At 43.5% G+C, this 18,328-nt stretch overlaps 1 protein-coding gene across 3 annotated transcripts; it reads left to right on the plus strand.

Moving 5' to 3' along the window:
• Positions 1 to 11,742: 11,742 nt before the first annotated feature.
• LOC117450049 (cytosolic sulfotransferase 1-like) lies at positions 11,743 to 17,889 on the plus strand. Of its 3 annotated transcripts, none has more exons than XM_071203749.1 (8): positions 11,743 to 12,102; positions 12,222 to 12,350; positions 12,586 to 12,701; positions 12,810 to 12,936; positions 14,350 to 14,447; positions 15,202 to 15,376; positions 15,502 to 15,617; positions 17,514 to 17,889. In XM_071203749.1, the coding sequence occupies exons 1-8, from the start codon at positions 11,973 to 11,975 to the stop codon at positions 17,613 to 17,615; spliced, it is 993 nt and encodes a 330-aa protein (XP_071059850.1). In that variant the 5' UTR covers positions 11,743 to 11,972; the 3' UTR covers positions 17,616 to 17,889. The 3 variants fall into 3 exon arrangements, with proteins under 3 accessions (XP_071059850.1, XP_033943927.2, XP_033943928.2); XM_034088036.2 differs by having other exon boundaries at positions 15,502 to 15,621; positions 17,514 to 17,610; XM_034088037.2 differs by having other exon boundaries at positions 12,015 to 12,059.
• Positions 17,890 to 18,328: the final 439 nt, after the last annotated feature.

The raw sequence follows: 18,328 nt of genomic DNA on the forward strand, positions 1-18,328 counted from the left end.
TCAAGAGCTTGTCCGCAGTTGTGAGCACATTACATTACATTACATTACATTGCATTTAGCTGACGCTTTTATCCAAAGCGACTTACAATAAGTACATTCGACCAGGAAGACACAACCTTGAGGAAAACAGAATCATATAAGAACATCAGGATTCAAAGAGCCAATCGTTTCAAGTGCTGCTCAACTGGCTAAGCCAGTCCTTTATTAGTATATAAGTGCTCTGTTAGCAGTTCTTTGTTAGTCATTCTATCGCTCGAAGTGGAGTCGAAAGAGATGAGTTTTCAGTCTGCGCCGGAAGGTGTGTAAGCTTTCTGCGGTCCTGATTTCAATGGGGAGCTCATTCCACCATCTTGGAGCCAGGATAGCAAACCCACGTGTTTTTGCTGATGGGAACTTGGGTCCCCCTCGCAGCGAGGGTGCAGCGAGTCGTTTGGTTGATGCAGAGCGTAGTGCACGTGCTGGGGTGTACAGTTTAACCATGTCCTGGATGTAGGAAGGGCCAGATCCATTCGCAGCATGGTACGCAAGTACCAGTGTCTTGAAGTGGATTCTAGCAGTTACCGGAAGCCAGTGGAGGGAGCGGAGGAGCGGCGTGGTGTGGGAAAATGTAGGAAGGTTGAAGACCAGACGAGCCGCTGCATTCTGGATGAGCTGCAGAGGTCGGATGGCACATGCAGGTAGACCAGCCAGGAGGGAGTTGCAGTAGTCTAGGCGTGAGGTGACGAGAGCCTGGACCAGAACCTGCGTCGATTTCTGGGTCAGCTGTGGGCGTATCTTCCTGATGTTGAAAAGCGTGTATCTGCAGCAACGGGTTGTAGCAGCGATGTTTGCAGTAAACGACAGGTTGTTATCTAGGATAACACCCAGATTCCTTGCAGTCTGAGTCGGGGAAACAACAGAGGGGCCGATGTTGATAGTTAGGTCAAGAGTGGGACAACCTTTTCCCGGAAGGAAAAGCACTTCTGTTTTGTCAAGGTTGAGCTTGAGATGATGAGCGGACATCCACTGAGAGATGTCAGCTAAACAAGCAGAGATGCGTGCGACGACCTGGGTCTCTGAGCGGGGAAAGGACAGAATTAATTGGGTGTCGTCAGCGTAGCAGTGGTATGAAAAACCATGCGGGCTAATGACAGATCCGAGCGAGTTTGTGTACAGGGAGAAGAGGAGAGGACCAAGAACAGAGCCCTGAGGGACCCCTGTAGTTAATTGACAAGGGTCGGACTCAGACCCTCTCCAAGTAACCCTGTAGGTGCGGTCTTTGAGGTATGAGGTGAGGAGGGAAAGTGCAGAGCCTGAAACTCCAAGTTCTTGGAGAGTGCGAAGGAGGATCTGATGATTCACCGTGTCGAATGCAGCAGACAGGTCCAACAGGATGAGGACAGAGGAGAGGGAGGCTGCTTTAGCAGTGTGCAGTTCCTCAGTGACAGCAATGAGAGCAGTTTCTGTGGAATGACCTGCCTTGAAACCAGACTGGTGCGGATCCAGAAGGTTGTTCTGATGGAGATAACAGGAGAGTTGTTTAAAGACAGCGCGTTCAAGTGTTTTAGACAGGAACGGGAGGAGAGAGACAGGCCTGTAGTTTATAACATCAGACGGGTTGAGAGTGGGTTTCTTCAGGAGAGGGTTTACTCTCGCCTCCTTGAGACTGTTTGGAAAGTGACCAGAAGTTAGAGAAGTGTTGATGAAATGGGTGAGAAACGGTAGAATATCAGGAGCGATAGTCTGAAGGAGGTTTGAAGGGATAGGGTCCAGAGGACAGGTGGTAGGGCGGGCAGAGGTAATGAGGGTAAGAACCTCACTTGGAGAGAGAGGGGAAAAGGAGGTTAGTGTGCCGGTTGAAGGATGGTCTGGTGACCCAGCGGTGAGTAGGGGTGAGTCAGAAAAAGAAGAGCGAATGTCGTAAACCTTTTTTTCAAAGTGGTTAACAAAGTCGCTTGACAGAAGGGAGGAGGGGGAAGGGGCTTTGGGGGGTCCAAGAGGGTGGAGAAGATGGAAAATAGTTTTTTAGGATTGGAATAGGAAGATTGGATCTTATCTTGAAAGAAAGTGCTTTTTGTCTGAGAGATGGAAGCAGAGAAAGAGGAGAGGAGAGCCTGATAGGTTAGGAGGTCGTCACAGTGTTTGGATTTCCACCATTTCCGCTCTGCTGCCCTAAGGACGGTTCTATTAGCACATGGCACCACAGAGAGGCTACAAAGAAGCCAGGGCTCTACTCCAGAAACATTATGGCGATGAACTTAAAATTGCTACCGCCTATATGGATAAAGCTCTAAAGTGGCCACAGATCAAATCTGAAGACGGAAAAGCTCTGAATGCCTATGCCCTTTTCCTGATTACGTGCCGTAATGCCATGGAGGACATAGAGTATATGGACGAAATGAACAATCCAACTAACATGAGAGTCGTTGCCTCAAAGCTCCCATACAAGGTGAAAGAAAGATGGAGGAGTGCTGCTTTCGAGGTTCAAGAGAAAAAGGGACGAAGAGCAAGGTTAACAGACCTAGTGACATATATATATACAGACAATCACAAATGGCTAACGACCCCCTTTTTGGAAGCATGCATGATACTAGGACAACTGCGGAGGGAAAAGTAAAAGCTACGGCCACAGACTCTAAAGCAGGGGTCTTCAACTAAAATTCAACGAGGTCCAGTTAGAGAAAATGTCCCGATGCAAAGGTCCGGAACATCAACATGTCTAACTTGCTTCATGAATTAGTGTGATATATATTGAAGTAGCTGCAGCTTTATCAACGTCTGCATGTCATCAACAGCTGACTGCCAATCAAATAAAGAAAGTACAATTCAAAAACAACAATATTTATTGTCAATTAACATTACTTAAATACTGTGGATATGTGTAATGTTCCTCTCGGGCTGCATTTACAAATAAAATAGAGAAAATAAATAAAATAGCTTTTGAAAATATGAGCATCTTAAAAGTGCTTAATTTTAGATAAATCAAATAAAGTGTAGCAGCAGCTTGAGTTTCCCTTTCTCTCTGTTAACCGTTTCACATCATGACTCAACAGTTTCAGCCGACTATAGAACAATATCAGTCTTTACATCATAACGACTGAACAGTTTCAAAGTTTCTCTTTCTGTCCCTCTTACATTGCAGCCCCTCTCTCACTTTGTTCTGTTCAGAGTGAGAATTGAGCTGGAGCTTGTCCTGCCAGGAGTTTAGATCTGGGCCGACATGGAGTCAGGGCCTTTCTCTCACACATGCAGGTGCTCATTGGTCACAGTGATGAAACACAGGTATGGTGAAAAAAGAGAGAACTGTTCGAAGCAGAAAAAAACAGCGTAATTTACCATCTGGCAAAGGCCTGCGCTATAATGCTTCAATTAACTGATATTCTTTATACTCAGATCAATAGGAGACAGAGATGTTATAAATCAATGGTTTTTATTATTACTTACAGCAGGGGTGGGGAACCTTTTTCCTTTCAATCTTTACAACATCCTCCGAGGGCCGTACAAATGATTGAACTCAACCTCTGCTTAAAAAAACTAAAATCACAGCCCATTCATTCGGCCTTTCTTTCATGCTGTGCAAAGAACAAGCAACCTCTCAATCCAGATATCTCACCATGACTCACGCATGCATGCACGTGCACGGTGTGGCATGACCACCAACACAGAAAGATATGGACGATGAAGATGTGTGCAAATGTATTTATATCCCATCCATGTGAACATGATTTAAGTGGGGGGGGGGAACCTAACCTCCTCTTTTCTTTTTAAATATTGAAGTGAAAAGCATCAATCTGGTGCACTTTGAGAGCAACATGAAGAGATCTATGGATACATCTCTCAACACCCAGATGAAACACAACTGTAGCATATTTTTCTTTTTGGATATTTTACAAATCACTCCCCTTTTAAACTATATTCTTGTTATTTTTAACAACTTTTGTGTTACTGTCATATAGTATTGTATACCTGTTTTTCATTTAGTCTCATTAATAACTATAATGATCATATCAAGGTGTGCCTTAACCTCACTGAGCTGAGGTTATTGAGCCTATCAGGAGAGAGCTCTCTTCCACCTGGTTGTAGAAAAGCTCTGTCAGCACTCCTTTCAGACGAGACATATACCACGTGAAGACACGTTACGCTCGTGTTGTGTTCATGAACCTGTCCTTGGCCAGGAAAAACAGGTACTCGCTTGTTTAATTATTTGTGCGGTCTAGATTTCTTCTTCTTTTTTGAAGTGAGAAGTTGTCCGTCTGTCGGACTGACTCCCCCCCCTCCACCCCCAAAACGAAAACTCTTCGGTTCTCCACGAATTACACAAGTCACCCAAATCAGCGTTAAAAAAGCGGGAGGCGCCGAAAAATCCCCTATTAATGTATTGATTATAGCTCCGGGTCCGTATAGGTCGTCGCCTGGGTCCGGATCCGGACCGCGGTCCGCCTGTTGCCGACCCCTGCTCTAAAGCTTGGAAGTCAGGCTGGCAAAGGGGAAGCAGTTTTGCCACAGCTGTCGCTCCAATGAGTGAAGAGAAAACACCATCCTCAAACTTAAAGTACAGCTCCTCAGCTACAAATCCTGTCAATGCCTTTCAAAAACCCTGTTTGTTCTGCCATAGAGACCACACACTCGATTCCTGCAGAAGCATCAAAGAGCAACAACCGAAAGACAGGATTGAGTTTCTGAAAGCTAAAGGCCTCTGTTTTGGATGTCTTACACAGGGACACCTTAGCAGAAACTGCAATAAAAGGATGACCTGTCAAGTCTGCTCCCTAAGACACCCAGGAATTCTGCATGTTGAGAAGGACAGTGCTACATTTAGAAAGCCAGATGAGAACATCTCAAATGGTCTCGTGTCACTGACGCAGGAAATATGTGGATACACTGGGGCCGGAGAATGTGTACTTGCTATAGTACCGGTAAAAGTCAAGTCCAATAAAAGTGAGAAGGTTGTGGAGACGTATGCCTTCATGGATCCAGGAAGTACGGCGACTTTCTGCACTGAATCACTGAAGACACAGCTGAACGTTCGAGGGAAGAAAACTACGATCCTTCTCAGAACTATGGGTCAGGAGAAGCCAGCCCAAAGTTGTATCTTGTCGGACCTGGAAGTGTGTGAACTTGAAGAAAGGAAGTACATTGAACTCCCTAAGGTTTTTACATGTAAAGATATACCGGTCAAGAAAGAAAACATCCGCCTGCAGGAAGACCTAAAGAAGTGGCCATATCTGAAAGAGGTGAAAATCCCGAAGATAATAGGAGAAGTCACCATGCTTATAGGAACCAACACCCCTAAAGCTTTGGAGCCATGGCAGGTGATAAACAGCATCGGAGACGGGCCCTATGCAGTTAAGACTGCCCTTGGATGGGTAGTGAATGGGCCGATGAAGACAGATGATGGCAGCAAGGCAGCGGATGGAGTTGTGAGCCACATTACAGCCAACCACATCTCCATAGCTAACATAGAGGAACTGTTGATCAAGCAATATAACACAGACTTCTCAGAACTCAGCTGTGAAGACAAAGAAGAGATGTCCCAGGAGGATCATCAGTTCATGCGATCAGTGGTAAAATCTGCAGAGTTAATGGATGGGCACTACTGCATTGGCTTACCACTGCGAAACGAGACAGCCAAAATGCCAAACAACCGCTGCATGGCAAAGCAGCGTGCCGCAAGTCTCCAAAGAAAGCTCAGAAAAGACCCGGACCTGTACAAAGATTACAAGGACTTCATGACTGGTATAATAGCAAAAGGCTACGCTGTCAAAATCCCCATAGAACAGTTAAGCCAAGAAGATGGACGTGTGTGGTACATACCTCATCACGGTCTCTACCACCCAAAGAAAAACAAGATAAGAGTAGTGTTCGACTGCACCTCCACATATCAAGGAACCTCACTTAACGATCAGCTGCTACAAGGACCTGACCTCACAAACCAACACACTCTCACTCCCTAAGCGTCCAATAGCGACGTTTGGTCAGTGTCCGTGGCGTCCAATTGTGACGCTCCTAGGCTCCTTCAGCGTCATAAAGGGACGCAAATAGCTTTCAACTGATTGCAATGTATTCCCATCTGCGTCGGGATTTGACGCTCATGGAAGCACGGCATTCGTTTATGTCGGCTGCCCTTAAAGGTAATGTGAGCGTCCATTCCCAGGAGTAAATGGCAGAAGACACTACACTACCCAGAATCCCCAGCTATCGTTTGGACTACACCATGTGCTCTTGACAAACCCCGTGATAGTCCTCAAGCTCTGTGATTGGAGAGTGTGCTCCGAGGGTTAAGCCGATTCTCGAACAGCACTTGAAATGGGATGGAACCACGGCAGACTGTCCAAAACTGGATTTGAACGGGTCCACCGCGTCCCCCCTCCCCCACCCCGTCCCCAGAACTACACATGCTGGCTATTCTGTTTCGCAACATGTTCTCTATGGCACGTCTCTACTGGGAGTTGTAGTTTTAAAAGACGTTTTCGTATTTCCCATAATAAGAAGTTGCCAGTATTAAACTGTGTACATCCCTGGAGGTGTAGGGGACAGGAAACACTCACATTTAAAACATATAATTAATAAATAGGTGAAAATTGCTTGTGCCCAATATGGGCAGTATTAATATATATACCCACATGCCAGCTAAGGTCAGAAGAGCTTTATTTAACAGCTGGTCTTATGTGTGTGACCCCTGTGATAACATTACATTACATTAATTGATAAGCCTGAAACATGCACTTGTCAAGGTTCAGAGGCACATTTTGCAAATATGGCAGTAGCCATCGATCAGCTTAAGATAAGATATACTTTATTGATCCCAAGTTGGAACATTTGCGTTACATCAGCATGTGTAACAGTTAAATATGCAGTTGTGTTTATTTGAAAATCATTTAGTATAATCACATAAATTCTGTGTTTTATATTCAACAATTCTGTGTTCTTTATTTATTGATTGTTCAATACCTGACAAGGCCGGAGATTAAATATCTACATACATCTTATATGTATAATACATTATGTATAATATCAGTTAAAATAAGTGCTTCAACATAGTTAACATTGCTGGAGGTATGCACAAATATTGATAGATGTCTTGTAATGCACTGTTGAGGAACCTGCGACCCAAGTTTTTCATTCAGTGCAGAACTACACCACAGTTGTGTAGGCCTATATGATATGTCAATAAACCTTAGACAATCTTGAAATCTTGAACGGGATGTGCAAAATAGTCATTACATACAGTCTTTAATTAACAATTAGTAGAGAATAACGAGTAATGAATATACTTTATAGGGATCGTATTAATATCTAATAATAAAAATATTGAAATTCAATAACATGCTTTAACCACCATGTGTCTCTTTATATCATCTGTGCACCTTTATGGTGTAAATACAGCCTATCTACCAATTGGATCAAATATAAAAGTGAGCCGAATTGGTGTTGATACTGCAAGGAGACGTATTGTGTGAAAAGAAATGTAAGATGTTGTTTAATGGCTGATATATTTATGATCCACGTCACGTTTTCAGTTCCTCATGTTTGTCTTCTCATCAGGGCTCTATAAATACAGAACTACGGCAGATATGTAATATGTAATGCAGCCGAACCGTGTATTACAATGCCGTTATGTGATGACTTTCAAAGAGAAAAGCAAGCACACTCGGAATAAGGTATTATTATTATTTTGGTCTGTTTCCGGTATTTGTTAATGACGATGTGCTCTGAGATGTGAGACTGGAATTGCACAGGGGGGAAATAACGTAAGCTATCTTTAGATGCGGATTTTGTTAAACTAATATGTTTAGGCTGTGGACCAACACTATACATTGACGGGGAAGGGGGTAGCAATAAAGATAACACCATTAAACAGTTACACAACATAACAGAAATAATATCGATAGCAGCGTCCCTAGCAACCACCTTGGTAACAATGAAAACGTCGCGATTTCCTGAAGTAATCTTCGTAATAACTAGCAAACTAAAGATCATGTACATCCACTGCACACATAATCTGAAATAACAACTCATATTTCTCGCATCAAATGACATCAAAACGCATTTTAATGGCCAAATTAACTTTAAAATAGACCTTTTCTACCGAGAATAAAACGAATTTCGGCCATGTTTTCTTTTTCTGCAGGGAGAAATTTGAAGATCACGTGACATAGACGCCAGCCATCGGAATGAATGGTGAAAAAAACGGGGTTTGTCAAACAGAGCACATGGTGTAGGCCAAACGATAGCTGGGGATTCTGGGTAGTGTAGTGTCTTCTGCCATCCTTTACTCAGAAAACATATTTGTTTCTCCGAATCGAAGGGGAAAAATACAAAAGCATTGCACACAATTTAAACCAATCAATGTTGTGTAATTAACAAGGATAATCTGGTGTTTTTTAGTCGATGAGTAGTGCAGATATCACTGTAAAATCAATCGACAGTAAGAGGAGTACTTACTTCCGGGTGTAAAATTCTCCGTTATCCAATGGGAATGGATGCTCACATTGCCTTTAAGGGCAGCCGGCATAAACGAATGCCGTGCTTCCATGAGCGTCAAATCCCGACGCAGATGGGAATACATTGCAATCAGTTGAACGCTATTTGCGTCCCTTTATGACGCTGAAGGAGCCTAGGAGCGTCACAATTGGACGCCACGGACACTGACCAAACGTCGCTATTGGACGCTTAGGGAGTGAGAGTGTGTTGCACAAACTCCCTTGTTGGTGTCCTTTTGAGGTTCAGAGAAGAGCCTATTCCTTTGATGGCCGACATTGAGGCGATGTTCTACCACAGGGGTGGCCAACCAGTCAGAGGTTAAGAGCCACATTTTTTCTATGTTACTGCAAAGAGCCACATCAAACACACAGTCACTGATATTGTTTCAGTTTTTTGTTTTCTGGAGACAAGATTTCAACCACGTCACTGATGCATTTTTGTGGCATTGGGATATATATTTTTTAAATCCTCTGGAGCAGAGAGAGGAGCTGTGGTTATTGATTAATGCAGGGTTTCTTAGGGTCAAAAACACTAAACTCACAATTTAAGATGAAAGCATTTAGTTTATTTAATAAAAGAGCACATGTTCAATGTGAAAAGTGACAGTAGTTATAGATTATTTGCAATTTGGTGCTATATATATATATTTTTTTATTATTATATAACACCTTGAATTTCTGGGGGGGGGCGCGGGGCTCCGTTGGCGGGACGCAACGCCCCTCCAAGACAATGGTAGAGGAAACACTGGATAGTGTTTAATCAACGTTAGGTTTCCCCAGCTCAAAGGTGATTGGTTCACTGCATTGCAGGTATTATTGTGATTGGCTCTTGGGCCACATCAAAATTAGACGCGCTGTCATCCTCTCATGCTGACACCTGACACCACACATACACACGTAGGGAGAGCCGGGACGAAAGTAAAGGAGCGATTTTATCCGAGCCCAAACAACTTTGACCGGCCAAATTACGTCAGAATTATCAGCATTCAATACTTAACATACCTACTAAATATCAGGTTTAACTGTCAGGAGTAGTGTTGTCACGATACCAACATTTTGGTTTCGATACCAAGTCAAGAATTGCGATTCCGATTCTTTTTCTTAAAAAAAGGGAAATAGTCTTAAATGTAATTGTGCTTTATTTCACACCAGAACCATAACACAAACTTTTAAACAATGAGAACAATAAATCAAATAAATCACAAGAATTCGTATTAAATCAAATTAATACATTTCTCACAGACAGGCCTCGTGGTGTCCGTAGGCTTGCCCTCACTGTCAGAGATATAGCTAAAATACATCAAAATGGCGTCTTTTGTCAACAAGCCGAGGCGCAGTTGCACTCCCACTTGCAGTGGATGCCTCCGACACTGGTGTCGGAGCAGTCCTCTCCCAGCATTCAGCCTCCGACCAGAAGTTGCATCCCTGCGCCTTCTTTTCCCGCCGGCTCTCCCCGGCAGAAAGGAACTATGATGTGGGTAATCGGGAGCTGCTGGCAGTAGTCTTAGCACTGCAGGAATGGAGGCACTGGCTTGAGGGCACGACTCACCCATTTTTGGTATGGACTGACCACAGAAACTTGTCTTATCTCCATTCTGCTCGCAGGCTCAACTCTCGCCAGGCTCGGTGGGTGCTTTTTCTGGGCCGGTTCAGCTTCACCCTCACCTATCTGCCAGGCTCACGGAACGTCAAGGCGGACGCCCTGTCATGTCAGTTCGCTCCTCCGGTTGAGGAGCCATCCGTGGGGACCATTCTTCCATCCTCCTGTGTGGTGGGAGCAGCCAAGTGGGAGGTTGAGAGGTTGGTCCAGGAGGCACAAGAAGACCATCCAGCTCCTGAGGATTGTCCACCGGGTCGGCTGTTCGTTCCACCGCACGCCAGATCTTCAGTGCTCCAGTGGGGACATGATGCTAAGATAGCTTGCCATCCAGGAGCACTTTGGACTCTAGGCCTCCTCCAGCAATGCTTCTGGTGGCCCTCCATGTCCTCTGATGCCAAGGAGTATGTCGCCACCTGCTCCGTCTGCGCCCGCAGTAAGGCATCCCACCGCGCCCCTGCTGGCCTTCTCCGCCCTCTTCCCATTCCTCATCGGCCTTGGTCTCACATCGCCATGGACTTCGTGACGGGTCCTCCCCCATCGGAAGGTAATACAGTTATCCTGACTATTGTTGACCGCTTTTCCAAGGCCGTACACTTCGTTCCCCTACCTAAATCACCCAGCATGTTTTTAGATTACATGGCATTCCTCAAGACATTGTTTCAGACAGGGGTCCGCAATTTGCCTCTCGAGTTTGGAAAGCTTTTTGCTGGGCGCTGGGGGCGTCGGCCAGTCTGTCATCAGGTTACCACCCGCAGACCAATGGCCAGACTGAGCGTGCTAATCAGGACCTGGAGGCAGCCCTTCGCTGTGTCTCTTCTCGCCATCCAGTCTCCTGGGCCTCCCACCTGCCTTGGGTTGAATATGCCCACAACTCCCTGGTTTGCTCCGCCACAGGTATGTCTCCATTTATGGCTTCTGTTGGGTTCCAACCCCCGCTCTTCCCCACCCAGGAGGGGGATGTGGCAGTTCCCTCAGTGCAGGGGCATCTTCGGCGTGCCCGCAGAGTCTGGCATGAAGCTTGGGCAGCTCTCACTCGCACTGCTGCTCGCAACCAAATACTTGCAGACTGCCATTGCACTCCAGCCCCGGACTACCAGCCCGGCCAGAAGGTCTGGCTGTCCTCCCGTGATCTTCCACTCCAGACTGAATCCTGCAAACTGGCACCCAGGTACATTGGGCCGTTTGTGATTGAATGGATTATTAATCCCGCTGTGGTTAGGCTCAAACTGCCTGCTGCCTTGAATGTCCACCCAGCATTTCATGTCTCTCTTCTCAAGCCAGTTTCCTCCAGTTCTCTGAGCCCTCCGGCCGAGCCCCCTCCTCCCCCCCGGATTATTGACACCCTGCTTTCACCGTCCGGCGGTTGTTGGATGTGCGAAGGCGAGGCCGGGGGTTCCAGTACTTGGTGTAATGGGAGGGGTACGGGCTAGAGGAGCGTTCATGGATCTCCCGCTCCCTTATTTTGGACCCTGATCTTCTTAGGGACTTTTATGCTACGTATCCGGACAGGCCTGGTAGGATTCCTCTGCAGGGATGGTGTGTGACAGGGAGTTGGCTGGCTCTTCCCAGCAGCAGACGAGGCACACCTGTTTCCACTCGCCTCGTCACCTGTTGATATAAAAGCCCGGTCCTCATGCCACTTCCCTGCCAGATAATTCCTTTGTGTTCGACCCTCCGGTGTGTCTTGCTGCTCTCCTAGTCCCTGTGATATTTTTGCTTGGATTTTTGCCTCCTGTCCCTGACGTCTCCGTGCCAGCCAGCTTCCTGCCTCCACTGCCGTTTTTCTGTGCCTCTGCTTAAAATAAACTTTTTGTTTTTGACCATCTCTCTCTAAGTCTTTTGCTTTGGGGTCCAATGTCTCTAGGCCGTAACAATACTGTCTTTTTCAAATAAAAATAAGTGATTCTCAGATGGATCGGCCAACACTGTTTGACTTCCACGGAGTCTCCATGATCAAACAATTCACTGACAGCTGGGAGGAGATACAGAACTTCAAAGTGAGACCAGATGATATTGTTATAGTTAGTTATCCTAAATCAGGTTGGTTTCTATCAAAGCTACACTATGAATACATTTTATGTTGATGAATGCTCTGGATTGATGGGTTTTCTATGTTTAGGCCGCTGAACAGATGTGTTGTCGATGTGTTTTAATCTCAGGAACAACATGGGTCTGTTACCTCATGGATCTACTGTTTTTTGGGAAGACATGTCCAGAGCGCCTCCTGTCAATCCCTCTTCACGAGAGAGTGCCGTTTCTGGAGATCAGCAGAACTTCCCCTACACCAGGTTGAATCATGTGTTAACCATCACTCAGATTTATTTATTTTGCACATTTTATCACAGCAGGTGACATTTAGTTTTGTTTAACACAGTATACTGTACAAAGTCCTATAATAGCTCTATAGTTACAACTATATCACCTCAGATCAGTTTTGTTTGCATACATGCTGAGGAGGTGATGAAAGTGTCAATGTTTCCCAGATGTTTGTAACTTTCTGTGTCTGTTTTTGGCCCCGAGCAGAATATGTACAGAAAGGTACAGACTTGTTAGACCAGCTCACAACTACTCCTCGTCTGATTAAAAGTCACCTGCCAGTCCAGTTTCTACCCAAGTCCTTCTGGGAGCAGAACAGCACAGTAAGAGCTTTACACAAACAGTATGTAGCCTGCAGAACATATGAGTTACCAACCACATTTAAATATGATCATGATAGATTATAATTAAAAAAACATTTCTTTCTGTAGATAATCTATGTGGCTCGCAATGCAAAGGACACTGCTGTGTCGTATTACCATTTTTGCCGCATGAATTATTGCATGCCAGAACCAGCTGATTGGAGGACATTTCTACAGAATTACAAGGAGGGAAAGGGTGAGTTTAAACTAGCTTTAGTGTTAAAGCACCAAGCCTGTTTTTCAGATTTCAGGCTCGAAAATGACATTCCCAGAACAAATGACCATATCTTCCCTTCTTAAAAGGTTAAATTAATAATCTTTTGTCTCAAAGTAATGATAAACCTGTGAGTTGGATGTAGAAAAGTCAGAATCTATATAGATGTTTTTTATTTTAAAGAAAATTCAGATTGAACATGGTAAAAAACTGTAAATTACTGTCCGTCCAAAAAATATGTTGTACTTATAGTGAAAACTAACCTTGGATGATGGGTTAGTTACTAAAAGCTTTAGCAATCCAATGTACAACATATAATAAGTACCCTGTATCAAGATTGATGCAAAACAAGTGATATTTGACCTTTTTAGACAGATTTAGCAAAAAAACCCTCTTCTGGGGCCATTTGGATGGATTTTCCATATCTCTGGCCCCCCTTGTTCGATGTTGACATGTGACATCTCTTTCTGACCATTAGAGCCAATAGAATCGAAGGCAAATCGTCCCGCACACACTCATGTTAAAAACAAAGGTTGCGTCTCTGCGCATACAATCTTGCTTCAGAGCGTAGGAATACCCCTGCTCTGATATTTGAAAATGGAATTGCAGTTTAGTTGCTTATAGATTATCAGAACATTTCAAAGGGGACACAGTCACATTGGATATTAACCTATGGATTAACTACAGCATCGTTTTTATCGTTTTAATGCCATTGAAGACCAGTTTTGACCAGACAAAGACCTAGGTAAGCCATGTTAGCGTTTTAGGCTACCTAGCGCCACATGTTTTGATGTACGTTTTTGTTGATAACGTCCCGAGTTTGTATCTTTCAGTGTTGAGGTGGGCACCGTTAGATTCTGTGTCTTTACGATCATAAACGATGTGTTGGATGTGCAGCTAGGATAAGTAATAAGGGAGCTAGGAGTGATTTTCGGTGCAGTAATAGGTTAGCATTTTTCGCTTGGGGCTAATTCAGAGGGTCACTGTTAGCATTGTGTGTTTTTTGGAGAAAAAAAAAGAAAAAGATCAGTTAAATGAGTTTTTCCCCATTATATGGATATAAAATATTCATAGTTTATTAAATATTAAGGTTCCTTAGACATTGTTTCCTGCAAATGACGCGATTTCGGCCCCGGAACCGGGTCCGTGGGGCTTAAGAGGTTTTTAATGAGGCTTAATATCATGTCATTTCTCATGCAGCATAGTAGGTAGAGTGGCCGTCTACCAATCCATCAATGTTTATCAATCTTAATGAGCAAGTGGTACCTTGTAGGATATCCTCTGCAACCAGTGTATGTGTGTGTGACAGCAAACTTGTGTGAAAAATTGTGGTCACTAAGACTAGAAAAAATACTAAATGCAGTCCATTTACCATTTGTTATTATGTGGCTCTAGTGTCATACGGCTCCTGGTATGACCATGTGAGTGGCTGGTGGGAGATGAAACAGAGTTATTCGAAACTTCACTACATGTTCTACGAAGATCTGTCTGAGGTGAGCTGCAGTGGGTTGTATTTGGGACATTTTCAACAGAACTGTTCATCTTTAAAATGTTCTTGAACAAGTAAGATAATGTATTGTGAATACATACATGTCGTGAAATTGGCGCAGTTTTAAACACGTAGCGTGAATGTAAACCAAACTGCTTGGTTGGTTTAAGGAAAAGATCATGGTGTGGGTTAAAATAGGTACATTTCTTGCATGAGTTTGGTTACATAACACATACGTTATTATGGTTTTTAAGGTACCTTTAAGTAAGGTAACGTAAAAAAAAAGGTCAACATTGACTTTTGAAGTAACACAGGACATAAACACTGGTCTCTTGGGTAAAAATCCTATGTGTTTTTGTTTTTGTTCTATATACTATACTGATTGACTTCCTCCTTTGCTCCTCTACTACAACTATGGCCACTAGAGGTTAAATATGTGCAGTGATAATCTTCTTGCACAGTAATTATGGATGAAGAACCTTAATGCAGATAAAACTGGTGGAAAGGTATTTATACTAATCTCCTGGCGTTAGTTTCATAATTATCAAACAGGAAGGAGAGGGGTATGACATTTTAAATCTCATTCTCTGCAAGAGTGGAAGCCTACATTTCTGACAATTATTTTCTGTTTTCTGTTATGCAATATGCATCGAGATGTTTCGCAAAATGATAGCATTTTTTAGACTGGGTGTTGGTCAAAAAGATTATTACAATGCATATTTAATGTGTCAAGGCTGATATTCTTTCATTTTCTGCAGGACACGGGACGAGAGATGGACCAACTCTGTTCCTTCCTTGGGTTATCTCTTTCAGCTGAGGAGAAAGAAAATATCCTAACCAGAGTGAAGTTTGACAATATGAAAACGAACAAGATGACCAACTTTTCCACAGTCCACCATATGGATCAAACCGTGTCTCCTTTCATGAGAAAAGGTACAGTGGGAAAAGTTTTTTGGGAAAGAAGTTCCTTACTAAAAAGTCTACTGTTTGCCACAAAATCTGCTCATTTAACATCAATTTTATTTATCAAGCACATGAACGATTCTCTGTTTCTCTAGGGAAAGTTGGTGACTGGAAGAACCTCTTCACTGTGTCCCAGAATGAAAAGTTTGATGAGGACTACAAGCAGAAACTGAAGAATCCTACACTGCAGTTTCGTTACGATGCAGAGGCGGCAAGTGTGGCTCGGGATATGGAAGGCTAACATTTGATCAATTGTTCTGCTTGTTTTAAGCACCACAGAAGATGTTTTTATGTTAACAACAGCAGTTGTATGCACCTATTTGCTGAACATATAATATTGTAGAATTGGCATGTTTATAAGGCTACTTCTAGGGGGAATTGGTGTGCAATGGATAAGGGACCAAACATGTAGAGACGGCTAAGCCTTCATACCCACCTTGTTTAGAGACAGACCTGCTGTTTAAAATGTCCTGGGGCCTCATTTATAACGCCATGCGTAGGATTCACGTGGGAAGGTTGCTTACGTAGTAGAAATCCAAAAAATAGGTACAGAAATCTTCCGAAATTTTCCGATTCACCAAACATTGCGCACCGGCGAGGAAAGTGCGTACAGCACTTCCGACGCCGGTTTCCCTTTATAAATCACAACCGACTCGAAATGCGGTGCAGCTTTTGCGGGCTTCACGTAACGCCCATATTTGCCTATAAATAGTCAAACAAACGCCCATTCATTCATTCATTCTGACTGACTTTATGAAGAAGATCGCAGGAAATGACGACAGAATATGAAGGTAGATATGGTGCAAAATGTGAGAGCGTGTAAAACCTGATGTGAGCACTTGCAGAAAAAAAATCTGAGCTTGTGTGCTTACATTTACACTTGTATAAAATATCGAAGGGGCGGAGCTATCAGAAGGACGAGGCTCGGGTGACTGGAGACTGCGGGGCTAACGGAGCGTCCACACTACAGCTTCACAAAAAGCTTGGAGCTGGGCGTGTCTGTAGCTTGGGGATTTTATTGAAGCAACACGACCAACAACCAATCACATGAATCTCCCGCCCCCGACATACAAAGCAAAAAACCCCGGGGATTTTATGGGAGCAATATATATATAAACTCCCCAAACAGGCGAAAACCTACCAGTTTCACCCACTGTCTCTGCCACCTCCCTCCATGCCTGGTTCCTCCGGTTTGTATCCCAGTAGGTGAAGAGGGTCTGGTCATACAAAACCGGGTGATTTGCTACAGCGATAATTAGTTTCTCCTCCAACTTTTTTTGAAATATAGAAATGAACGGCGGGATATCTCTCCCAGCTTAGACGCGGTTTGATTGGCTACGGCTTGAGCTGTCAGATTTTCCGAAACGGGATTTGATTGGCTGGCGCTGGCTACTCCGGCGGAGACGGACCGCTATGCTACCCACAATTCAGTTCGGCGAAAAAGCGAGGCAACGTGACGTCACCCCATTGAAAGTGAATGGGCAGATTGGAGTTGTCGACGATGTAGTGTGGACGGGCCGTAACGGTTGATAACCGTTAATGAAAATAAAACCAATTGAACTGTACTGAAATAATGACAAGTTTTATAATTGTCTTGGGCTCCTGCTGTGTTTTTAAAGCCTTTGTAAATTATCCATGCTATTTTCTAGTTAGAACGAAGACTTCAGAATCTTAAAATCCCTTAACGTTTGTATGCAATTGTGCTAAATTCAACTCTGGAATCAAGCAAATATTAAAATGTTTGCATGACATGTTATTTATATTTTGCCATCACTGAACTATACGTTTAATACATTTAAGTCAAGCTAAGGTACATGTGATGGTAGCTAGTGCTCTTACCTGTGAGGCCTCCTCCAAACAGCATAATAACCAGACTGTATCATTAAAACTAAGTACCAGTTCTAGATCCTTGACTTTAGACAAACAATTCAAAATACAACATGTATTTAAAGACCAATCTTTATTTGAAGGTGCCTCTTAACCTGAGATATTAGTTATACAGTAATAGTATTGAGAATCTAAAAAAACTGAGCAACTCAACAGTCAACTTTATATTTCTTATTGTCTAAAGCATTTATTATTTTCATTTTCCCCCTCTCATATTCAGTGTGGACGGATTGAGACAGCGTGGTGTCCAGAGGGCTGCAGAGACTTCAGGGAGAAACCTCCGTGTGATGGACGTCCTGTCTGTTGGTTTGGAGAGGACTGAGGGTCTTTCCTCAGCGAGGAGGACCAGGCCTGATGGAGGAGCCCATGCTGGGCAAAGCTGATACCAACTGCACAGGCCTAGTCTGTCACTTTATTTGACTAAATGTGTTTACTTATACATTTAATAGGTATACACCTTCAGTCCATATGTGCTTTTTATTTAAACCATTTGATTAACTTTTGGTTCACATTTCAATAAATTGTATTTGCACTCCTTTTGTCCATTATTCTTACTAAAAATGTTATATTACACATTCACATCTGACTGAAGATTGGCCCCATTTATTTGTGATGTTGCAAACTCTGCGGTACAAGTGATGTGAAGCTCATAAAGTGAGGCAAATAGAAATAATCAGCTGATGGAGTGTAGATGTGGAAATAGGTGCATTCGATCAGCTGACTATGTTTTTTCGCCACACTTTATAAGCCTGACTATAACCACCCCTTCTCTGAGGTGCAGGCAGTGTCACAAACAAATGATGGTCATGATAGACTACAAAAATATTCGGTGTGCAGATCTTTGTTTTCACAATAAAAGTAGTTTCTTAGTGAATGTCCTGTACTGGTCTTAAAATCTCATAACATCAGCTTTAATGTTCCTCTTGGATGTTCTTCTTGACCCTCAGAGAAGGAGAAGATGTCGTGTCTTTCGGGCATGTCCTTTCCTAACAAAAATTACAGGAAACATAAAACATTATTGCAGAACAAGTGTGT

This window comes from Pseudochaenichthys georgianus, chromosome 7, assembly GCF_902827115.2.
Source record: "Pseudochaenichthys georgianus chromosome 7, fPseGeo1.2, whole genome shotgun sequence".
NCBI lineage: Eukaryota > Metazoa > Chordata > Actinopteri > Perciformes > Channichthyidae > Pseudochaenichthys > Pseudochaenichthys georgianus.